The 25,448-nt window shown below is 40.4% G+C and overlaps 2 protein-coding genes and 1 long non-coding RNA gene across 5 annotated transcripts in view; 1 reads left to right on the forward strand and 2 right to left on the reverse strand.

Annotated features, from left to right (window-relative positions):
• LOC113035504 (protein kinase C epsilon type-like) overlaps window positions 1-9,110 on the reverse strand; it is a 93,742-nt gene extending 84,632 nt beyond the window's left edge. Inside the window, exon 1 of the mRNA XM_026191113.2 lies at window positions 7,981-9,110. Coding sequence (XP_026046898.1) covers window positions 7,981-8,328 — 348 coding nt within the window. The 5' untranslated portion in view covers window positions 8,329-9,110. The remainder of the gene's footprint in view (window positions 1-7,980) is intronic.
• A 3,515-nt stretch (window positions 9,111-12,625) lies between these two features.
• On the reverse strand, window positions 12,626-23,504 carry LOC113034733 (uncharacterized). Its single transcript, XR_003274222.2, has 4 exons — window positions 23,209-23,504; window positions 16,339-16,446; window positions 15,896-15,954; window positions 12,626-12,759 (listed from the first exon to the last, which is right to left on the reverse strand). It is a non-coding gene; the product is annotated as an uncharacterized LOC113034733 (long non-coding RNA).
• Window positions 19,336-25,448, forward strand: part of atrnl1a (attractin-like 1a) — a 329,340-nt gene continuing 323,227 nt past the window's right edge. For all 3 annotated transcript variants that reach the window (XM_026189694.2, XM_026189696.2, XM_026189697.2), the window contains exons 1-2: window positions 19,336-20,795; window positions 20,879-21,162. In XM_026189694.2, the coding sequence (XP_026045479.2) occupies window positions 20,918-21,162 (245 nt within the window). In that variant the 5' untranslated portion in view covers window positions 19,336-20,795; window positions 20,879-20,917. The remainder of the gene's footprint in view (window positions 20,796-20,878; window positions 21,163-25,448) is intronic.

Here is a 25,448-nt window from a genome sequence, read left to right on the forward strand (position 1 = left end):
TGTGTGCGCGCACTATGTGACCTGCTCGGCAGGTATGACTTTCTCCTGAAGGTGATTATTCACAGAGCTTGTAAAGGCTTGCGGGAATACAGTGACACATTTGGATTTATGCCCAGGTTTTTTTTGTTGTTGTATTAATATTGTTACTTGTCACAACACGGGTATTAGGTTTCAGTTCACATGCTTTTGTCAAATGAAATATCTGCAGATTTTTTGATTTCCAGGCACAATGGATACTGTATCACCACCATTAGACAAAGACAACACACCAGTGTCTCCAAAACCTCTTTCGTTTACTGCAGAACTATTTTGCGTCATGGGATAAGATCTTGCCAAAGGATAAAACTGTCCAAAAACCTTAACTCTCTGACGTTCCTTTGCCATGAATGAAAAGGCTATTGTATGTGCTGCAAGTGGGGAACTGTGAGGATTATTTAATGGAGTTCATAAAATTCATAAAAGATTAAAGGAGAAAGCATTATCAGATATGAAGAGACAACAAAAGTGTGTGAAAGCAGAAGCCACAGACATAGACAGGGGAGGACAGTAAAGCATTCAGGTGGGACATTGTGGGACAGTTCAATGTGTTCTCGTCCCAGGGTTTCAAATACATCCATTCTGTCACATACTGCTGGCATTACAGAAATACACGCAGGATTACCTTTGGTGTTGGTGCTGTGATGCACCGACTGCGGCAATACTGGTCTAATGTTTTAAAGAACAGTGGACCCTGGATTGAGTCCCAGGTGGGGGCTTTGTTTTCTGCACTTTTTTCCAATTTCTTTTCACTCATGTGTTTGTGTTTGTTGGTAAAGTTTAATAAGGTTTGTTTTAGCATGCAACACTCCACGATATTAACCCTACACACTGCAAAATGATGCTTATGGCCACTGACTGCATCTAAATCAGGGGTCTTGAACGCCAGGCCTCGAGGGCCGGTGTCCTGCACGTTTTAGATCTCACCATGGGTCAACACACCCAAATCAAATGATTAGTTCATTACCAGGCCTCTGAAGAACTTCAAGACATGTTGAGGAGGTAATTTAGCCATTTAAATCAGATGTGTTGGATCAAGGACACATCTAAAACCTGCAGGACACTGGCCCTCGATGCCTGGAGTTCGAGACAACTGATCTAAATGAAAAGCTGTGGTAAGTCTACTGACTCTGAATGCGCCTGAGTGACTTTTATGTGGCAAAGAAATAATTTTAACTCAATATCTTGATGAATTACTGGATAACACAATAACTGCTGAGTTTAGATAGAAAGCAGCCTGGGTTTTGTTTTGTTTTCTCTGTGCCTGTGGTTACTGGCTACTGACAAGTGGCAAGGCACCATCTGATATGTGTATCAGTCTGATCCTGACCCAAAAGATTTCCCTCAGCAACAATCAATGGGGCGGTCTATTCAGTTCTTTTAATTTATAAAGCGTGGATAGCCATGTTTAAGTTGAGCCGTTTGTCACCTTACACACAAAACAGACACTCACAGTCTCTTTATCATGCTGACGGATTCAGTTTCCTAATTTAACACTGATATTCATTCATTATTCTCATCATTTCTTTTAAATTAAAGATGTGTTTGAGTCCTATGGCCTATTTTTCATTGTCCCAAAATTTTTATATTAATTTCCATCCTCTATACAGCTACCACTGTTAGGCTTTTGCTCACTCTGAAATCACATATTTATTTTCTTGTCTGGTGTTTAAGCAATCCACACAACATTTTATTTCATCTCCTGTTTTCAAACCTACACTCCCTGAATCAGCAGCAAATTTCAAAAAAATGTAAGATGAATTAGTCTTGTATTCATTAGTATAAAGAGTAATTAAACTTGGAGAGATACCATCAGTCTCCCACCCCCATGGGGCCCCGGTGTTGGTAATACTAGCAGATGACACTGCAGCACTTACTCTAACACACTTTGGTCATCTAAACATAAAATGATGAGAACCATGTAGCTCCAGAAACAAAGCACAGACTGCATTTGTATGACACTCGGGGGAAAAGTAAGAAGTTGTGTTTCATGATTGATGACGTATGATACAAAAACAATCTGCTGACTAACAGTAAGTACTCTGCCTGAGTTCCTGGAAGACATGTTTGGGTGTCACAGACAGGTGGCACGGCTCTCCTGAAAAATACTGTGTATAATAAAACATCACTGTGAGGCAAACAATGTGCACATTGTGATTTGTGGTAATGTTCTTCTGACTTTCTAAGCAGTCTGAGTATCATTCTCCTAAAAAGATCTCATACTTCTTCAAGTCTGTCATATGCCGAAGAATAAAATAATAAGGTTCTTTTTTGTGTGGGAACTTACACAAATCTGTAACCGAGCCTGAGCCCAGAAATAACAAATAAATCACTCTTTGGTATAAGAGGGACTGTTTTAGTCTGGAGCAAAGTTAGTCTCCATCAACCTAACGATGAAATTTAGTTAAGGTTCCACTACTGATTTCACAGTCTAATATTATTATGGATGCATGTTATGCCATATTCTTGATATTTAAATAGATTTATTGTTTCCCTGTATGCATGATTGAAGAAATATTTGGAAAGATGTTACGGCCCTAGCGTAACGTAACAAAAGAACAAGTGGAAAAAATTTTATTCATTGACTTCGCACCAGATGCAGTCACACTGAACAAATCTCGTAGTTCATAATATAATACAACATGACACAAAAAGATGTGGTACCATGTAATGCGATACGATACAATCCAATGGAATAAGATTGGATCAACAGACATGCAGGGTTGCTAGTTGGTACATGATACAGGACATGTTGGTTTACACAAGAGTTTTCTTTACAAGTTTCCTCTTTCTCACCACAATAAGAAACAACACATGGCCTCAGCTAATCAACTCACTGATTGGTGATTACTTCAGACTTGTATTGATTTCAGCCATAAGGGCAGCGCTAAGTGTTGGGAGTGAGAAAGAAATCCAGTCCAAGAAAATCATGTTTTGTTATTCTGGAATTATTTGATGTGAAGAATTGGTTTGAAGCTACTATAGTAAACATCAACTTTCTGAGCCTTTGCAATTCCTCTGCTTAAAGGATAAAAACACTCCACAACAGACTTATAGCTTACGTTAGCATTACTCATGAGGAAATTACACAGTCTTAGTTCCCACACGCTGTTATCTAGTTCTTCTTTGTCTAAGCTGACATAACTCTTGATGTAGCTTAAGTTGAGACATGTTCGCCCGTGGGAGTGCCTTAAAACAAGTGCAAACACAAGGTGCAAGACTCAGAGGATCAAGATGAAAAATTCCTGTCATGCTGATGAATGAAAATGGATCAGGCTGACAGCCGTATAGCACCTTTTGACTTAAAAAGCACCACTGCAGTTCAAGAAGATTACTATTTTCATGTGTAGTAATTTATATTTAGAGGTATACCTCTGCGATCTTTCTTGCCCTTTACTTGCATACATGGAGCTGGAGGCTGGAAAAAAGCAGCAAGACTAGCACAAATCACAAGTGACCGTACTGGAACGAGAAGGCATAGCGCTAGGTTACCAGCTAATGCTAGCAAACACTTTTAGTAAGTACCATTCATAAACTGTACAATGCACAGACACTAATAAAATATCACTCATCAAAAAACTGAAGGACAAACTTCTTGGATTAGCTGTGCCTCACATGTTTTTTGCAAGATAATTCATTATAAGGCTACAACGGAACGAAAGCACAAACGGTTCTAGTTTAGCAGCTAAAGTTATCAACAGTGGCCATACTGTTGGTTAACATGCGTTTTGATGCTGAAAAGTTGGGCATTTTCACATGAAAGGTCTGATTTGCCTTCAGGAGTCAGCCTTGAGTGGCTACAAGAGGAAACACACTTTTTTGGCTTCATTTTTGAGCTCTGGAGGTTGCCACTTGCAGGCTAGAGTAGCTTCAATAGTGTACCTTAAATGAGATTTGTCAATATGATGCTTTACTTTTTGCTTGATATAACAACTTAAGAAGGTTTAACAAAGACCTGAACTCGATAAAGTACTCTGTGTTTCATAATAACTAGCAGAAAGTTTCAACAGGCACATTGTGTAATACTACTACTTAATTTAACTGAATTTTATCTAGCTTGAGTTACTAGTGAGTAGTGAGGAGAAAAGTCATAACAGCATCCCTGTTTGATTATTCCCTACATTCTACAACATTAAGGGCAATTAAATGTTTTTAATATAGCACCAGATTACAACAACAGTCATCTCCAGCTGCTTTATATTTTAGGCAAGAGAACTCCAACAATCCGATAATTCCTATGAACAAGCACTTGGCCATGGTTAATAGGTAGAACTCAGTTTTAACAGAAAGAGACCTTCAGCAGAACAAGGCTGTGTGATGAGCAGCCATCTGCCACGACCGGCTGTGGGATGAGAGGAAAGTGAAGACAGAAACAGAGGAGCGCAGAGAGACTGAACAACAAACAAGCGAGCAGAAATAAATGTAATGATATGAAATAGTGTAAATGCACAGGAAGTCCACCAGCAGCACATGTGATACAGCTCAGAAATATTTAAACCCATCAGAAGATTCACTGAGAGTCTCGTATTCCGAGTCCTTCTGTCAAGAACTTAATCTTAACACATGAGACTTCACACTCCCCCACAGAACAACCTTCTCTGTCCTACAGTGCAACATTCTGTAAAGGTTTCCATCCACTGCTTTCTCTCTTCCTGTCCTTCTCCCAGCTCTCTCTCACTGTGTCTAATGGACCTGATGGCCTCATCAATAATACAATCAACCAACTATTTGCTTCAGCGGCTTCAGACAACAATGGACGGCTCCCCAATGCTTCTGTGAATGTGTGCATGAGTGTCATGCATTTGGCCTAACTGCATCCACTCTTTGTAGCTCTGTTGTGGGTCACTGGTTCATCTAACAAGAGCACAACAAAGGCAACAGGATCTATATTGTGTGTGTAGCGAACCCTGTTGTGCATCTGCTAAACTTAGCTGCAGGACAGCAGAGTTTGGGTTGCAGAGATCCTGTAGTGTACAACAAAAGTGTGATCATCTTTGCACAGTTTATAAAGATGCGATCTGTGGTCTTTCCAGTAGATGTATCAATATACTGTATATCTGTATGTGAGAGTTGGATGAAACACCAACAGTGACCATGTTTGGAGTCGCTTCTGCTCACAAGTCCCTGCATCCCAGCATTTTGTCTTTAACCACCTTTCAGCTGCTCTTAGTGTTATGTGGCTAGCTGCTGAAGACAGTCAAGTTAGCTAGAGGAGCATGTAACAGAAGCAGAGCCAGACATTTCCCTTGGTTTGGTTCTCTGCACAGAAAACATGACTTCATATGAATCAGCATATTGTTCCATGTCTGCTGGATGTGTAAATAAGCAACTGTTCGCTAACACAGCATAACAATTTAATAACACACTATGTCACTTTCCCACTTGTTCATTTTAGAGGAACAAATAAACTAAGAGTCAAGGAAACTGATGTACCAGCTCATGGTAAGAACATGAGCTTCTACAATATAAATGCTGTTATAAATAGAAATATTTGTTTGTACTTTTGAATGTTTGAATGAGCTAGTGTCATGCTAAACTCTTATGCCCCATGTCATCTGCTCTGTTCAGTTGACTTGCAGGTTGAGATCTGCTCAATCCAACTTTGTTTACCTAGTTCACAGCAACAGTCATTTCAAGATCTCAAAGATACGCACAAGGTGTCCCATCGCTGCATTAGGAAATAGTGAAAAGGGTTTCATATTCCCAACTCGTCCTATACGGAGGCTTGCAAAGGACCATCTGGAATCACATTATAAGTCATTTAATGTACATCATCAGTGGTGAGAAGGTGAGTTTAAAATTTTAACCCAAGCACTGCTCTTCTTCTTTCACCATGTCTTTCTTCAACACGCTAAAATGCAAACCACAGTCTCTGCAGCAAAAACCTCCGAGGCTAAAAAAGAAAGTTTCTTTTAATGGCCACTTGAAGCTAGCTACAGAAGTCCTCACATGTTAAAATGTCCTAAATTAAAGCAGAACTAAATATTTTACATTCTGTTATGATAAATAGTTATGGGTTTCTTTGGGTGATGAGAATTTTGTATAATTCATCCACCTGGATACTGGTGCAGCCTAGACCTAGGAACATGGCTGCTTTGATTGACAGGTGTGCCCACACAAGGCTCTGTGGCCAGCAGCCGTCTGCTGAGCCTAACCTCCACTAACTGAAGTCACTGAAACTGACTTACTGGTACTGATGCCTTTGGAGTGAAATTATCTTAAAAATAATACTACCCAAAATAAAAAACTGTGTTTAGGTTTTTGTGAGTCAAACTTTTGTACTTTATTTTTAGGTTACTTAGCATTAATTACCCTGTCTGTACGTTGCACTTGTACAGTTTATAGATGCAGCTCGCAGACCTGGGCTAATAATTTAGCGCTCCACCAGCTCATCATTTCCGGATCCAAAAAAGCAGCATGTGGGTTTAGGAAACACTAACGCTGAGAGTTCAAAAGAGAGAGTCTGAAATCAATCTTTGACCATCTTTTATATACAGTCTATGGTCTTAATCTACTGCCACCTCTCCATTTTCCAAACGCAGCCTTTGTAGCTTTTTAAGACATCAGTTCTCTCTCTTCATCCACTAATGCTGCAGCACGTGCGCCAAGCACCATACAATAGGACACCGTGATGCATCTTGTGATGCCAGCTCCATGTGGCAGTATTTAACACACTGGGGTGGGGATCTTTCCCATAACTTTTCCATCTGAAAAAGCCAGTTGGAAAAGTTACTTTTTTTTCTTGGCATCCACACTTTACAGCTATCATTCGCTGCAAGTAGATGTTTACTTTCAATTGTGAACATGTCTAAAAGGGCAGGGCTTGAACTTGAAATCGAGATGATGAGCAAATGATCTTCACTTAATCTATTAGTTGACTCCCACTTGTTCTGAATATGAATCATTTATCAAGTTAAAAGCAATTAATCATTTATCAAGATAACACACTAAATACTGAGCGGTCAAAGCTTCTCAGGCATCAGGATGTCAAACCCTAAAACGATGCACGTTTATGGTGGGTCATTTTGGTTAACTGCACTTTGCTTTTGAAAAATGCACTCACTAGTTATTCATCTCTGCCTCTCTTCCACACTGCATCTTTTATTTTACTTATTTATTTATCTATTTATTTGTCCTGTCTCAAAGGGGGGTGTTGGGGTTTTCTCTCATTTATTGTGGAGCAGCCACATAAAAAACATTTTTCATCGCGGGCACATACAGCTCACGTTGATATCATGTTCCAGACAAAGGACTGATAAAAATCAAATTTCTGTTAGTGTAAAGAAGTTTAACTAAAAATGTAATCAATTAGGTATCTTAATATAAGACAAAAAGTGCAATTTTAACAGTATGTCTCAGTTTTTCTACATGATAAAAAAAAATGCTGCTGTAGTAAATGAAAGGAATCTGTGAGTGTGACTCTTTGGGATTTAATTTGGTGTATTGTAAATGGCCCGAGGGGAAGTCTTTAACAGTAGGAAAAGCTGTAAAACTTGTTAAAATGTATCCTCTCCTTCACATTTTCCAAAGTAATCCAGAACTGCTTTGTTTGACACCCCTGTTGTTGGGTCTTTAGATTATATATACAGCGCCTGGAGGTGACTGCTGTTGTGATTTGGCGCTATATAAATAAAATTAAATTAAAAACAACATTAGCTAAGCCTTCTGTATTATTAAGTGTTGGTCCTGTCTTATTATATAGAGTCTGTAGATTATGTAATATGATGGAACACACAGCTTGTATTTTTAGGTGTAAATCCCTGCAACTATATGACTACTTATAGTCTGCTTCCTGCCAGACTCCCGGGAGAATTGTGATTGGAAAAAGAGTGATTAACTGATTCATTGGAAAACTTTCCACTGAAGTCCGTTTGCCTACGACAGAGAAGGTCTGAGCACCTTGTTCGACTATCACTCCCACTGTGTGTGCTTCAGGTGTCTTACCCAGTCCTCAAAGTGCTTGCTGCTGTTCTGCAGGATGTCCTCGAATTGGATGATGCAGTTGGCCACGAAGTCGTCGTAGCCAATGGGCGCGTCGTGGAAAACTGATAGCTCTATCTTGCGGCCGTCGTGGACCTCCGTGATGAACTCGTAATTCCACGTGGGGCTGTTGGTCTTCTGCTTGGTGGAGGTCTGGCCCACGCGAGAGTCGTCCACGTTGAGGGCGATGTACGTGTCCAGGAGGAAGGTCTGAGTCTTGGGACCGACGGCGTGACGCAGGGACCAAGCTGTGGGTTTGAGGTCCAGAGCCTCGCGGATCCTGATCTTCAGCTGCCCGTTGAAGACCACCATGGCGATGAAACGCGCTTCCAGTAAAACCACAGGACACCTTTCACCTCAAACACCCCCAAATCAACCGTGCTTTAGCGCTTTGAATAACAGCTCCGTTCAACCGGTGGTCCTCCGGGCAGAGCGTGTTCCTTCCACTCCGATATGAAGGAGAGAGTGCAGTCACCAAGCACACCAAGCTGCTGTCGTGTCTCGAAACGTCTGCACTTGTCGATTATGCTACAAAATTTCCCCCCAGAAACTGAACTTCAGTGGCGGAAAAGCGACCGTTAGCCCGGGAAGCCTTCAGAAGTGCACGGAAGAAACATGAATAGCTACGGCGCACATACGAGCAGAGGCCCCAGATGTGATTCGCTCTGTCATGGTGTTTACCTTCGAGGTATTAAAAAGCTCTGTTAGCTGCAGCGGGGCTCCCTGGAAGCACTGGCCTGCGTTGCATTGCACCGTGCGGAGGGTGGGAGGCTCCAAATACCTGCTGCCAGCCGCCGCGGCGCACTGGAGATGTTCGAGCTGCGAACCAGACAGCGGCCGGTAACGACCGCAGCAGGGGCGGAGAGAAGGGGGGCGGTGGGTGGATGTGTCAAAACGGGCTCCTGCTGCTTGGTGCACGGCCTGGTGTCAGTCCAGTGCAGCTGTTTGAGCTCAACTTCCAGTGGACACAGCCTCCCGACACCGCTGTGTGTCTCCGTCTCTCTCTCGCGCTCTCTCTCTCTCTCTCTGGTGCAGGAAATGCGAAAAACACGTCAGATTTAGCGGAGCCTGATGTGACAGACGGGGGAGTGCGACGCAACCAAGACTGGGGCGGTGTTTAGGAGCAGCGGGGCTGGGGGGGAAGGTTGGATGAATATGAAGGCAGAGAAATAAAAGCCTGAACAATTCACCAAGGTGCCCTTGAGCAAGGCTAGGGCTGTATAAAGAAGCCAGTGCAGGTTTACACAGTAATAGGCGTGTGTGTAAAGCTGTTTTATTAATGCAGAAAAAAACAGGTGTGTGTGCAGAAAAACAACAAGAGTGTTTAATACTGAAATGTGGACGCCTAGCAGCATGTCTCCACTCATTTTGCTGCATGTCCAGGTGCAGAATTATGAACATTCATTCACTCAATAAAGGCCACTTGCCAAGGCCATAAAAAGATGGGACCTTAGGGGGATGAATGTAGGGATATGTGAGGCATGTGTGGAATTTAAAAGAGGTGACTGAAAGCCATGTTACTTATCAGCAGCATGATGTGTGCAGCACTGAAGAAAAATATAACCTAAAACATCTGCAGCCTCAAGTGGCTTTCACAGCATTAAGCAACATTTCAGTTTTCAGTTTTGGTTTACCAAGGATGCAATGCACAGATTGTGAGTAATTGCCTACTTTGCACCTGCAAGACTGCATTGCAAGATATGAATGTTTGCCAGGGCTCTAGCAGGACTCTAATTAGTTTTGCAAAATTGTGTCATGAGTCTTCATAGTTTCCATAGTCTTTAAAACTGTACCATCGTTGTTTGAATTCCTTCCAGGGTAAAAATGAAGCGGTGTGTTTGCAAGGAGCCAGACACAGCATGTGACACAGAGGAATGAGATTTTCTACCTTCTCATATATACAGACAAATGCTTTATATATTTGACACAGAACCTGCAGTCTGTTTCTCCCGAGGCACAGATGACAAATGTGATTTATGTGCAAGCTTAGTTTTATTTGGAATAATTGTAGAAGAAGAGTCAGGCGTCTGCTTCATTTAACAGCAGAAACTACAAGGTGACCGCATGCACGGGGATCTGTCTTAGTGCAGGAGCACACATACCTGACAGGCTCAGTACAACACCAAGAGTGATTCACATTTTACACAAGGGAAGGATGCATTTATGTGCAGATAGCATTTAGTGTTTTCAGCACTGGAGCAGCTGAAAACACTGACAAAATATCAGACTGGTATCAGTTTTTAATAGAGAGTGAACATGTTCTGTTATCTATTAGCAAATATGTAGGACAAATATGTAGGCTTTCACTGGCTTTGTTTAATGTGTTAGACAAAAAAAACCCAATTTAACCTGTTTTGTTGACCTGTTTTCAAACAGCTGGTCTCTTTCTTTAAGTTCACTTTTGTTGAATACTTGTGCAACAACAGTTACAAAAACAGAGAACCTTTTTTTGTGATGTATCTTCATCTCTTTATCTCAAATATGAGGAAGTTTGAGAAGACTCCAAAATATTTTTACAATCTGCAGAACACAAGTGTGTTAGAGGCTAGTTTACTTGCCTCATTTAGGCCATGTTATGCAAAAGTGAACATTAATATACAGTGGGGGTGCAGATTGACTGAAAAAAGGTGGATATTGAGAAACACTCAGATGAGCAGGGTGAAAGTGATCTGTTATGCTTAAACCTTGAACATCACTGACCCCTGTTGTCGATTGTTTGTAATTTCAAGTTTCAGGCACCTCCCACCAGCTGCAAAAATGATAAACTGCACTGCTTCTGAGAGAGGACAGAGAAAGTAAATTACTCTACACTGTCTGTCCCAGTTTAATTCTCTTACAGCCTCTTACCATGGCCATTTCTGTGTCAGAAATACAAGAACTAGCGTATTACTATCATGATTTTTTTCAATGTCCTAGAAAATTACAAGGTGACTGAGAAATAAGACTTTTTCATATACTCATAATATACTGACCTAATGATTTCAAGAAACACACAGAGGTGGAACCATACTTGCATACAGGCAGGGAAACATTTTTAAGCCATCTTAGGTTTTTAATCCTCTGGTTTGTCAAATCAAATCAAATCAAATCACTTTTATTGTCACATCACATGTGCAGGCACACTGGCACAGCACATGCGAGTGAAATTCTTGTGTGCGAGCCCCACAAGCAACAGAGATGTGCAAACACAACAACACAAACGAGCAAAATACAAGAATGGCCAACCTGAAACTAATAAATATATGTACAATATATAATAGTGTATGCATTTCTGGATGTGTATACTAAATATTTTCCTACGTGTGTGTGTGTGTGTGTGTGTGTGTATACACATTTTTACAAATTAAATAGTAAAAAAAATTTTATTTTATTAAATGTTACACTTTGTTACAGTAAATGTAGAATATTAGCAAATAGTTTAAGATAAAATAAGGCTATGTGTGTGTGTCAGTTTAAAATGAGTTTGACACCTCTGATCTAAAAGAAGTGCATTGTTACTCATGTTACCAGTAGCTGTGTTAGCTTAATGTTGGCTTAACATTAGCTAATGTAACATTTGATTCCATTCAGTGCTAATGTTAAGGCAGCTTTACTGCATAAAGTCAAAAAAAAAAAAGAAAAAAAAAGGGATGGAGCCACAACAAGGCCAAACACGTGGATATTATATTGGAATCTGGCCTTGTGGTTTGTTTAATTTTTAACAAAGGAAACAAAAAAGTCCAGAAACTAAGGAACCATTAATAAGAATTATAAGGTCAAATATTACTACATGTAGAGAGAGGGGTGATACATAAGGATCAACAGAGACTTGAATTATTAGCAAAGTGATGAGGACCTGACAAACCTTTGAAGATATAAAACAACTATAAGCTTTAAATATTTCTTTGAGTGAACTCAATCATCATCCAGATACTTTGGATGCTTTGAGTGTATAAAGACATACAACTGAAAGCAAATATGTGGGAATGTCAGCAGTTCAACAGCTGCAGAAAGATGTTATTTGCTGTGTCTAGCGAGCATTTGGTGGAAGTTCAGTCTATATTGTTATAGATGTGAAAACACAATTTTGTCTTCCAATTGTAGAAAAGGGTATGAAGCTTCCTTTTATGACTCTTTCAGCTGCTGCAGAGAGGAACGACTGTGGTCGGTGGTTGCAGCAGTGAATCTAATATTCTTCTTTTCTGTGGTTTTCCATCATTGTTTAAAAGGAACAATGTATTTCTGTCGAAAACTTCTCCAACTTGTTTTCTCATTAGCACATCAGCCAATGTGTCTCTGAGCTCTGCAGATAGGAATCAATCACACGCACAGGAAATCCCCTGGACTCCGGCCACGTCCTGCCCTCTTTCCCCTCTCACTCGGCCGGATCTAAATCAAACGAGCATGGCTTGGCAACAGTGGATAGGCTCTTCATCACAACTGTAACTATGGTCACACTAGGACAGTAACATCCCCATGGCTACAGGAAAATAACTGTCCTGAACATTTTTCCACTTTAAGTGGCTGCAGGAATGAAAGGAAAATTCTTTTTATGGATCAGAGAGGAAGTTCCCAACAGGAGAGAGGAGAAACTGTAGACTGTAGAAAGATGGAAAACTGATCTGAATAATTGTAGGAACTGTTACTAATTTGTTTTTATTGAATTTGACATATATTCCAAACATAAAACTTCACATCTCCAATAACAGTTCATCCATCCTTTCCCTAACTGCTTATCCAGCTGTGGTTCCTGGAGGCTGGGAGCTGAATGATAAAAAATAAATTCATTAAAAATAATAAAACATGCCAATATTGTATACGTTTATCTAAAAGGAAAGTTTTAAGATAGTCTTATAAGTCTTATTGGAGCCTGATAGCCGAAGACTCTGCCCGCCACTCCTACTTTCAGAAACACGAAAACGCTGACATCTAAAAAAATTGAATAAAGATGTTTACATCTCTTTCTGAGTTGTTCTTCCCTTCCTGTAGTCGTACAAGTCAGTTTCTCCACTACTTACCTACTTTTACTGGTAAAACAGCAATCTTTCTGAGAAACTGAGAAATTTGATTTTGAAATGAAATTAAACAATTACTAGTTGAAACTAATCTCATTTTCTTACAGTTTATGACCCTGTTTTTCAGAGCGGTAAGTGTTTATTTACAGGGCAAGTCTTCTCTTCTCCTTTTCCAAATGATTGACACACTCAGTCACAGATGTCCTAAATCCATGATTTCACAGTCTTTTGTCATGCGTTTATTTTTCAAGAAGGGCAAAGAAATTAAACAAAGAGTCAATCATGACTTCCTCACATCTTCTGGGGGCCCTAAGCAGGATGGAAAACCCCACTCAGCCTCCAGTTAAGCCCTTCTGTGTCTTCTGTATCATTATTTTTTTTATTCTTTTCAACTGGATATTGTTTGTGTTCCTCTATCAATCTTGAGTCTGAGTCTGGCTTACATCTGCCGAAAGTTGAAAAATATATATCAGCATTGAAATCTTTATACTGGGGGTTCTCTAAGCTCACAAGGACCGAGTGCCAAGTTAGGAAACCAACATATGATTGAAGACTTCACAAGAAAATAAATGTTTAGTCCATGTTTGAAATGTGTCAGGTCAGTGCACCAGCTGTATTTGTTAATGTCAGGGAGGGTTACACTGTTGTGATGGCTAGAAGGGCTGAAATTGAACACAGGGACACCATCCTAGCTTCAAATCACGCACTGACGACTTCACCTTGTCCTCGAGCTCAGAATAATTGATTCCAAATTAAACAATTGCTTTTCCCCTATCTTGTTGGTAAATTTCTATGTAACCTGACTTAGCAGCTACTAAACACCAGGGGGCACCAAACATCAATCTCATTTCTAACGTTTTTATTATCTCTTCCCAAGGACAATATAATTCCCCTTTCTTTTTTATTATCCACTCTCCCGCTGTACGTCAGTGTGTGTGTGTTTTAGTGTGTCTTCTTTCTTTTTTATGTCGGTGAAATGGCTGCAATAGCTCTCAATCTGTAGCCATTTTTGAGGCACATCTGTGTTATTAAACACCTCACAGCTGGTAGTGAAAAACATTAATATGAGCACGGAGAGGAAGCTGATGGGCAGCAAACCAAATACCAAATGCACCTTCTCTGTATCCTGCATGTCCGCATAATCCTTACTCATCCCTGTCCCCTCCGCACCACTTAGTTATTGCACTGTTTAATTATAAACAAACTGTCAAAATCAATATTGGTTTATTTATTTTTTTCATTTTTCCCCTCAAAGTGGGTTTTTTGTGTAAGACAATCAATAATCCTACTTTGGCCCTTGGGGGGAGGTTAAAAACGATCTATAATAGGATTCAACTCAAGCAGCAGGAATAACAACGAGCCAAACCAATTTCCCACAGGCTAACAGTGAGGTTTAACACCACAGTTTGCTGTCCCTTGTAGCTTAAAACCATGAAATTTGAACACAGAAGTGACAGTTTGCGTTTATTAGGCCTTTCAGCCTAGAAGTGTTTTAAAAGAATGATGACATGTAACTTTCATTTGTATTTATTCACTCAGAAACATCACCAGGGATGAAAGCATCTAGTTAAAGTTACAACACTGACAGTCCTGACACCGCACTGTGACAATTAATTTTCTACTTCATGTCCTGCCAGAAAGTTAATGAATATGGATATGGAAAAGGTGCACACCCCCATATTCTTGACCTTGTCATTTATCTCATCTTATGAGGCGAAGCAGAACCCAGATCAGTATTCTCATCGGAAGACATTTGATAAATACTCTCCCTAATTTAGAAGCAAAGCAGATGGTCTTGTTGCTGGCAATAGAGTTGCGAAATTGGGGCAGAGAAATAAGTGTATGTCAGCAGCAGAAGCATCAGCAGCAGCAAGGTGCTCTGTGAAGAGCAGGAGGTAGTGCTGCGTGTCCCAGGAGGGGTGTAGAAAGGGAAAAACCAGCCTGCAATAAAACAGCTGTTTCCGCAAGAAATGGCTGGCTGCCGGAATACCTGCTCCGCTCAGATAAAACCAAGTCCAAATAAGAGTTCTTTCTAAGCCAAATGTACTCTTTACATACCCGAAGGCACTAGAAATGAATTTGAATGTTCTTTTTTTGGGTTTTTTTAAAAGTAGGCTGTTAAAATCATTTAATGTTGTTGATTAATGTGCCTAGTGTGATGTAACAAACCCACATAAAATCAGTCCCAATCATATGCAGCTGATGGATCTTTTACACTGTAAGATATACTCGGTGTTTTTGCTGAACACTGCAGGCTTTCATTTATCTTTTTCAGAGAGTCATCTTCTTTTTTTCTTCTTCTTCATTTTAAAATTTCCTAAATCAGTGAACACCAAAGTTTGGATGCTTGGTGTGCGGATCTGTTCCTAACCTCAACTAAACAGTTTCAAGTCTTGAGGTAAGTATCACTCATGTGAATGTTGCTCCTGAATGGCTTATGGGGATCATAGGAAATAAGAAAAAAAGCTCCAGAAAAGCATCTAAATTGATGTTTGCAAGCTGTTCTGGTGCGATAACGTCACCAGCTGTCTTATGTGTCAACTTACGGTAATTATCATTTAGGTTTAAGACATTTTTGCACCAAGTAAGGTTCTCAGACTCAGCAATTTCTTCTGAGCTCACTGTCTTAGAGGTTGCTCTATTTATATTTCAAAATAATATTTCATCAGTTATATTTGTATTAATGATATTTGTAAATGTCATCATGTAAGGTTGTGTTACATTGGTGCTAATTTAAGCTTTTGACCAAACAAAGATTTATTTATAAGTGAGTAGTCAAGGATGTAAAATGTGTGTTTTTGTTGTAGCCTTTACTCCTGGCCTATACTTTCTTATAGACACCTGCCACCACCAGTATGTGTGAGTGTAGTGGTAACAGTACTCACCTATGAAACTAGGGCGTGTGCACCTGTAGGTAGTAGGTCCATATAGTGTGTTTTAGACCCTTTCAAGAAGACAGAAGTAATATTATGTGAATGACTTATTTGTAATAGCTGAAGTCTGTGTGTGCTTTTTGATCTTTGACAGTTGCTCCTTGTCTTGTTCAAGCATCATCATGGTGTCAGTCAGCAAAATGTTTGTACTACACAGTCCCCGTGTGGTTTAATGTTACACAGGTGGACACTGATACTGGACCATAAGTAATGCATCACAAGAAGCATCACGATCACCCTCTGATAAAATTAATTTGTCACAACAGTGTTACAAGAACTTAATGTCATAAAAAGGATCTTTTTTAACCAAACTATGATATTTTCTTTGATATACACAAACTTAAAAAAGCAGCAAGTGAAAATCAAAGCAACACTGAGTGAAAGCAAAACTTAACTGTGGTCACAGATGAAGCTTGAACTCCAGTTCATGGTTGAAAGTCGGGTGTGTTCGTGTCACCTTCCTCCGTGGTCACATTTCTAATCTTTTTGTTGCTTCAGGAATGCTAAAAGAAATCGGAGCAGCAAATCTGGTGATCTTTCAGGTGGGAGACTTATTTAATTTAAAGCTGCTTTCTTTTTTATTTTGGCTACTTGGGGGAAAGATTAACTCTTGTTCTGAGTAGTTTTGTAAAGAAACTATTTTCTGTGTATCAAACTACACCTGCAGTTACTATGGAGGTTGTAGACACCCCTGTTGCTCTGGTCAGCTGAGCTGCTATGTTAGCTAGCTTGCTGTATACTTGTTGATGTAGATGTTGACATTAGACTGTATGGTCATATACAATAACCTATGGCTACAAAAAAGTCACACAGACTAGTGCTAAAGCCAACAACAGTAGCCCACAATCACATTGGTCAAGGTCAAATTTATTTATATTGCACATTTCAAACAGCTGATGCTGCACAAAGTGCTTAACAATGTAAAAATGGCATTAAAAAGCAACAATGTAATACAATAACAACAATAAAAAACAATAATAGGACAATAAAAGAATTAAAACACTAACTAAAACTAATTCAAATAAGACCAAAATGCTTGGGTCATAGTGTGTTAAAAGCCAGGGCATAGAAATGTGTCTTTAGTAATGATTTAAATTGCTCAAGTGTTTGTGCAGATCTAATATTTAAGGGGAGACTATTCCAAAGTCTGGGACCTGCCACAGAGAAGGATCTATCACCACGGGATTTGAGATAAGTCCGTGGGATGGACAGCATTAGTTTTGAGCTAGACCTCATGGTTTTACCTGGAGCATAGGCAGAGAGGAGCTCAGACAGGTAAGAAGGGGCTCGGGCATTAAGTGACTTATTAAAAACAAAAAGTAAAAGTTTAAATTGGATCCTGTAGGAGAAAGGAAGCCAGTGTAAAGAAGCTAAAACTGGGGTTATATGCTCTCTCCGTTTGGTACCAGTTAGCAGGCGAGCAGCTGAATTTTGAAGACGATGGATGATGGCCTGATCTAGACCATAATACAATGAATTGCAGTAGTCTAATCTGCAACTAAGGAAAAGGTGAATAACACGCTCAAAGACGTTAGCTGGGAGGTATGGCTTTACCTTGGCTAGCTGTCTTAACTGAAAAAAGCAGGTGAGCAAAACATTGATGACATAGGGTGGCCATGCTTTGCACGAGGTATGATCAAAACGTCCAGGTCCATAAAAATATCTACTTAAATCTGGCCAGTCTTATCTTTAGAGCTCTCATTGTAAGTGATGTTATGTCTCTGTGCGTCTGTGTTGGATCTCCCCCATTGTGCCAGAAGACCAACTCTTCAACTTGTTTTTATTTTTATTTTTGGGAAGTGGGTGAAGCTGAAGGGAGGAAGATCTGGGGTACAGCTGGTGAAAGAAGAATGTGCTGGTGTGACCCACTCCTCAGCTGTTGCAGCATGACCTGAATCTCATCACCAGCCGTGATCCTTTCACATGAAATTCAGGTCAGTTTGATACACTTGCTCTCTGCACAAGTTAGAAGTTTATGGTGAAATCGCTGAGCACACAGTACAAGTGGTCACAAAGGGACTTCTCTGCTAAAAACAGCTGAGAGAAGCTGTCTGTACATGCCTGAACAGACTTTGAACTGAATTACAGCCAAATTTTAATCAGGCAGGGTTTTTGACGTTTATTAACCTGCTGGTAAAATCTATATTCTCCACTAATTATTAAGAGTCATTTATGACCGTTTATGAGCTCTGTAGATGTTCCTGTTCCATCATCTGCTGACTGCTAACTTTGCCTGACTGTTTGTTTTGCAGGAAGGACAGTGTGCAGTGGATTTATCAGAGCTTGTATTATTAAATAGTTACATATTCCTGCTGAAAACAGCTTTTTGGTGAGGGCAGTGAGATCGAACCTTGCAGCAAATAAGCTGTAAACCCCAAAACTGCAAGATCAAAGATACTCACAAAGCTGCACAGTTAGTAATAATTTGGAGTCCTTTTTTGTATTACACACCTGAACACAGAATACCCTTAGCTTTTATGTATTAGTATAATTTAGCCAATAAATGCATTTTTGGCAAATTTTGTCCGTGCCTTTTTGTAGCTGGGGAAGACATTTGGATACAAATAACTCACTGCAGTGTTGAGACTCACCTTGTTAAACACCAGGTGTCTACACACATATGTAACTGCTGTAACCAATATCTCAAGTTGAAACAGTGTTATTCTCTTCATCACACTGTGGCAGAGTAATATCTTGCTTTAGATGTTTCGGTTTGAGGATTATCGTCTTTTGGCTTGCTGCATGGTTTTTCTGAGCCCTCGGGGAACGCAGATGCAAATCTTGGCTTTGTTTTTCAAAAGCACAGCGTGGCTCTAAAGAACATCTTTGTGTCTTTAAAGCCTTCAGAGTGAGATGGAGTTATAAATCAGGCAGACAGTTTGGGGAATTAGGCCTCCGTTGTGTCAGTCCGGTTTTAATGTTGCTGTCATATCTGTCTTTGAATCGACTCAGATGCATCCAAATGTGTCCAACCAATGCACCGAGAGCTTAGGTGGAAAGAAAGAGGTTAGTTTCTTATTTGAAAGCATCTTTTCTCAGCTGTAGATATTTTGCACTTTAAATCAACACTGATTGATCTCTGAAATAAAAGGACAGACTGTAGGATTACACATCTTTTACTGTTTCCAGCTGGTTTTGAAATGTACGATACATAGATAATAACTATTTGAGTAATAAAGTGTACCAGTGATTGCTAGAATGAATTCGGTGGGGGTTGTTATGCTGTCTCCAATTTGTCTCGGGGCAATTGTTCTAGAAAAAATTACCATTTTGCTGCAGTTTTATTAGCGATCATTCCCCGCGGTTACCCTTTCTCATGATACGTTTCTGTGAAGGCGCGAGTGTGTGCGTGCGTGAAAAACTTCTGTCGAAAATGAGTAACAAAATTGGATTTTGACATTATGGTTGAATTTACTCAGCCTTGAAAAACTAAACAGCCAGTGTTGGATTTTGCTGAAAAGAATTAAGAGCTTCTTTGAGTAACCAGAAAATTAGCTATTTTTTTCATCAAAGACACAAGAAATAATAGAAAGACAATCATATGGATAACAGACTTTCAGCCTCACTGGGTAATGCTGTGGGTAATAACGTGTCCTTTACAAGGCATGCATTTTGTTTTGACATAAGCAGCACACATATACAGTGTGCATGAATATCCTTGGTGGCCAAATTACTGGATATCAAGGTCATTCTGCATGATGTCCAGGGCCAAAAAGGTCCACATTCACAACACTTCTTCTAGATTTGCTGGGGGAATATCAGGAGACAGCTGGCGGTCAGGAAAATGCAGAAAGATGGTGGGTTTTCCCTGTTTTCCTCCAAAACATGTGCAGTTTTTGTTTTACTGGCGAAGTTTGCTGTAGTTGCAGATAGCCAAAGATTTCAGTGATCAGTGACACTGAAAAAAAGCTACAAGAATTAAGTTTCTAAATGGAAGAAAGAAAAATAATTAAAATAAATGTAAAGGAACCCCTATACCCGATTACTTACAGTACAGCACATGGTGCATTATTTTTGACTTGGAAATACAATAACTCTCTCTCTCCACCCTCTCTCTCGCTATCTCTGTATAGATTTAGGTAAGGAAAGTAGTGTAGGTATGCATGCCATCGGGATAATTATTGTAAAAGGAAAATATTTCTACTGTGCGCAAAATGTCTTTTTTCATTCTTCCTTCTTTCATTGTTCGTCTCGAACATGCGCTTCAGGTGTAGAAACGCGCTGAGATAGTCGGTGTTGCAGACGAATGTCACCGGCTTTGTCTCTGCTGCATGCCGTTTAAAGGGAACTGCCCCTTTAACCGCGTGGCCGTACTGCTCATGCTCGGGGCTTTGTGCTGGAGTTTCCCCCTGTCAGAAACCAGCTGTGTGGACTGAAGAGCGAGAGCAGCAGGCAGGAGAAAGAAGCAGAAGAAGCGACGATCCGGGGGGAGCTGCGGCTGTCGCATCCTCGGAGGAGAACAAACCCGGGCAGAGGGGAGGGCGCGTCTTTGTCTGGGAACACATCCAGCAGGAGAGAAGCGCACGGTCGTCTGAGCTCCGTGGTTTGATTTTATCTCCTGGATTACAGCTTTTCCCCGCTGAGAGAGCATCATCCGGTCACGATCGCTTGTATTCATTGGAAACTGCACACTGGAAGTTATCTGGAAGAGTTGCTTGGACGCGCGTAAGGGGGCTTTCGATGTGAAAGTGGATGAATACGAGAGGAAATGCGTTCACGGGCTTTTTAACGTCGGAGCAGTTTCCATCAAAGTTTCACCTCTTTGTCCCGTCCCGCAGCTTCTCTCGTGCAGCTCGGCATGTTCTGACAGCGTAACTGCTGTTTTCCTGCGCCTTTCCCACAGGCGTCACAGGTAAGCTGCTTGAGCCAAGTGACACCTCAGCTCATGACAACACATCACCTCACAGCCTAACGTGACGGCTCGCTTTCTCTCAGCTTGCAGCCTCCGAAAAAACAAGTCTACCCGCGTCCATCATGGTCCTTGTTAGCGGGACACGTCTGCTCACCTGGACCAGGTCTTCACAGAGCAGGTCCCGGGAAGTGTTGAAAATATACCTGGGAATACTGATGATGCTTCATCTCGTGGTCCACGCGGAAGCCTCCTCGGTGTCCAAGTCTTGTGATAAAAGCTGTTTTTCAGGGAAGTGTATTAACGGGACCTGCGTGTGTGACCACGGCTGGGTCGGGGATCAGTGCCAGCACTGTCAGGGAAGATTCAAGTAAGTTGGTCGACAGCTTGCGTGAATTTACAGTTCAAATCGTACCTGTTGTACTGTTTCTCATATCACTGTTGAGGTGATCAAAGGCCAAAACATGCAGGGTCTAAACTCTGCTAATGGTTACTACATCTTCTTTTCTTTGTAATATTAGTTAACTAATCTCACTCTTCGGGGATTAAGTGTAAAATGTTCACCTGCGTTTAAACCCAAGCACTGTGGATGATACTTGGCTCTATTGTCAGAGTGTATGAGGGTAAATTAATGCCACAGCAAAACAAAGACTGAGCACCCTGATATTATGCATTCATATTTTATGTAAAAAATTGGTAGAAGTTGGTAGACAGGAATATTAAATGTAATCTACAATAGTAAGTCATGGTTATGCATGAGTGTAATGTACTGCACAGCTTTGTTTGGTTTGGTTGGCTACATGAGTGTAAACATATTTCTAAAAGGAGGACATTAAGTTTTAAAGCCCAGAAATCAGACTGGTCACTGCTTTAGAGCTGCTGGCACGAGTCTCATACAGCTGGCATCAACCAAGTGATTCAGTGATGCCTTGCCTGTGATGTTTTCTGAGACAAATTTGATTTGGTTGCAAAGCTGAATTTTGAGTGAGTTTGAGTAGTAAGTGAAAAAGTAAGAAGCGACCATACTTCTTGAGAAAACTTAAAGCTGACTTAAGACGTTAAGTTCTGATTAACGTCTCCAGAGAGTCTGAACGGGTTCTGCTAAAATATTTATAAAGACACAAGCCTGACCCGAAAAAAAAGGAAGAGAAGAAAAGAATAGGCATTGTTTTGTAGAAGCACTAATTAGTACAAACCACTGTCACCTGCTCAGCCACAGGCAGGAGAAGATGGTACAACCACAGAATACAGTGCTAGTGTGTACTCTAGAAAGGATTGCAGCAACAGTTAAGTTTAATAATACATCCGAGTGGGGACATACGTGTCTGCGTGCATGTGTGCAAAAAGACAGTATGCAATAATTTCAAATATGGTTCATACGGACCACATGTTTTTTTTTGTTTTTTTTTTGTGTCACTTGCCCAGAACTGGCACCAGAGTAGGTCCCTGGTACACCTGTCTCAGCGGGCTGACTTGATCATTTGATCTCTTCATCTTCATACATGTTCTGAATTGTTCTTAGTCTGGTTTCATTGGGAAACCGTTACAGGAGAAAAGGTGGAGATTCAGAGAGGGTAAAGAAATTCCAGCCCCACAACTCATTCAGTATTATATATAGATATGAAAACATCCCTTCTGAGAAGTTTAGGTGTAGAAACATAATCTGTACCACTGTATTTCATAGCACATTATCTTTTAATGCATTAACGATGTAGTAGTAGACTGCAACTGATTTTTTTTTATTTTAATCTTTTGATCTTATGCTGCATCTATGTTCAGCAAAAAGTTTTTAAAGGTACAGGCAATGGCACATGCATATTTTGTCATTAAAATCCCTTTTAGTATTGCACGTAATGAAACCTCTAATAAGTGGAGCCAAGTGAAGAATGACACTTGGAAGGGAAATTACACAGCAAAGAGCAGATACTGGGGGGAAAAGTCAGTCCACCCACTGCCTGTTCAACTGGTTTATTCCCTCTTGACTTTTATAGCAATATGGAAGCCCCACATCACATATGCATGATGATAAAAGTGAAACATTTTATATGAAAACAATGTGTTTGCTGTTCATAAAAGCACACTAGTATAGTCACTGATGTCTAGGTCAGGTTAGGCAGGAATTGCTCTGCAAAATGCTTCCAGCTACAGAACATTATTCTGATAAGCCTTCCTGGGGAGTTTGTGTACGTGACAAAGAGGCAACTTAATCAAATGTTAGATTAAAAGTCTTCTATAAAGGAGGTGTTTCATGCTTGACTTAGAAAAACTGCTTTAGGTATCATAAAAAAACAAACAAACTTGGAACAGATATCCCCCTCTCTCTGCCTGGAGAGCAGCTTAAATGGTCAGATCCCCTCTCCCTCCTTGCTCTGTGGCAATATTCACCCCTCATATCGTCCTGAAGGAACAAGCATACCTTGTCACGGTCACCTGCAGCCTGCTCTGTTGAGTATGGATGAAGAAATGGCAGGATATCAGTCTGGTATTTTCTCTCTAGAGGACAGTATCGATTCCTCAATCAATACGAATGTTGCAAGAGCACTGGGCAAGACAAAACTGCAGGGATGAGCTTTTCTTCTTAGCGTCCGTTTGATATCATTCACTAATACAGAGTGCTTCTTATATACAAGCAATGGGAAATGATGGGAGTGCTCGATTAAAAAGGTAGAACAGCTGTGCCATCAAATTGCCCAATGAAGTGAAAGCGTATCATTGATGATAGTTCTGAGCTATCAGTCTACAGCATGTTTAACCCTTACATGACCACTTTACAAGTATACAACTAATAAGGGCTTGCTAAGCAGAGGCTTACGGTGTCAGGAGGTCCCTGCAGCAGATTGCATCTGTTTGGACTGTTTACATTTCTTGTTTGAATGTTTATCAGCTTGCTACAAAGGTCACTAAAAGACAAGAAAGGGACTCAAATGAGTACAGAGAGACTGACATGACCATAAAGAAAGAAATAATGATTGTAGAGAGACACGAGCTCACTACAAAAGGGTGCAAAAAAGCAAATAGATGAAAATAATAAATGACCACAAAGAGATAGTAAAAACGATACAAAGAAAAGACAGCTAAAGTGACCACCAACAAAGAGAACAGTTTACAAAAAAAGAGCAAACACAAATAGCATAAATTGGGATTTTCAGGCAATAAAGACACAGATGAAAATGGCCCACCCGCTATATCCTAAATGACCGTAGACCACAGGGAGACCTAAATAACCACAAGGAAAGACAGATTTATCGCACGGAGATCCTAACTCATGAAAAATATGAAAGAAATGCAAAGAGATGAAAATGATGGATGTTTTTTTTCATTAGGAAGAAGCCGTGAAGCGAGACTTTTAAACACGGCACGTCTTAAATGAAGGTGGTGGCATTAACCGATAAACACACTGAAGATGGTGATTTAATGGCATAGGAGGTCGTTACATATAATGGGGACACAACTATGTGGGAAGTGACATGCAGGGAAAAATTGCCTGCATCTCGGGCTTTATACGGCATTTATTCTACTGCCAAGTGGCGATTAAAAAGTGCCTACTGTGGCTCTCTTTATCCTGTTGCAGGTATGGGCTTAATTAGAGTTGCTTCGCATGACTGACAGTTCAAAAATAATCCTTATCTATGTTTGACCCTAAGTTCATCCACTGTATGAAACAAGCTGTTCTTTGCTCCTTTCTCACTCTCTTTTAGTCAACTTTGGCTGCCCCTTGCAAACAAAGTTTAAATGGCAGGTGAATAGCTTACAGTCAGTGATATAACCACATTAGGGATATCCTCTCTCACTGATCTTATACAGAGGCTAGAGTAGAATAAAAATTGTCTGAACACTGAGCTCAGACATTTGGCATCAACTTGCACATATCCTAAAATAATTATATGAAACTTCAGCCATGTTTGATAGAAGCATCCACCAGTGTAGCAGGTTATGCATGACAGAAAACAGGAGAGAACAAAATAAGATCCTTTCATGATACACATCTGATGTCAGAAAAGGATTAAAATGACCATGAAGTCTTGATGTTACTGGAGCGGTGGGGGAGTGGGGTACATTTACAGGCCTATGCCTGGGCGCCACTGACTCAGGCTGCTCAAGATGTGACTGTTGAGTGACCTTTGACAACAAGTTTCTAAACATAATAATCTTCCCATCCTACTTGTATTAATGTCTAAAATAAAAGTGGATGGATGGATTTCAAAACCTTCCTTTGACCACTAGAAGCAAGCCTCATTGTCATGCACTGTAATTAGCCCTGTGTATATATTTTACACATTGTACCTTAAAAATGGACCGATCCAGCACAATGGAACCTACTGTTTAGACTGTAGCTATTTTGTTCTGTGTGTTTTTTGGAGTCAGAAGTATTTAAAGGATGGAGTGCTAATTGGAGTGGAGTGCAGCAAATGCTGCATCTGTAAAGCATATGGGTGCATATGGGTACACCTGCCAATTAGTGGGAAATAACAGATAATTAGTATCCCAGAGTTTCACTCTGAGACTGGAGCACAGACGTCATATTGTCACATACTTCCAAGGGATCCAGTTTAGTTATGGAGATGAAGTCTAGCAGACAGCTACATACTTGCCAGGACTCTAACGTTAAACCTCACCAGTATCCAAATGAAAGAGTTTAGTTCTTATGAATAGGGA

This window comes from Astatotilapia calliptera, chromosome 13, assembly GCF_964374335.1.
Source record: "Astatotilapia calliptera chromosome 13, fAstCal68.1, whole genome shotgun sequence".
In the NCBI taxonomy this organism is placed as follows: domain Eukaryota; kingdom Metazoa; phylum Chordata; class Actinopteri; order Cichliformes; family Cichlidae; genus Astatotilapia; species Astatotilapia calliptera.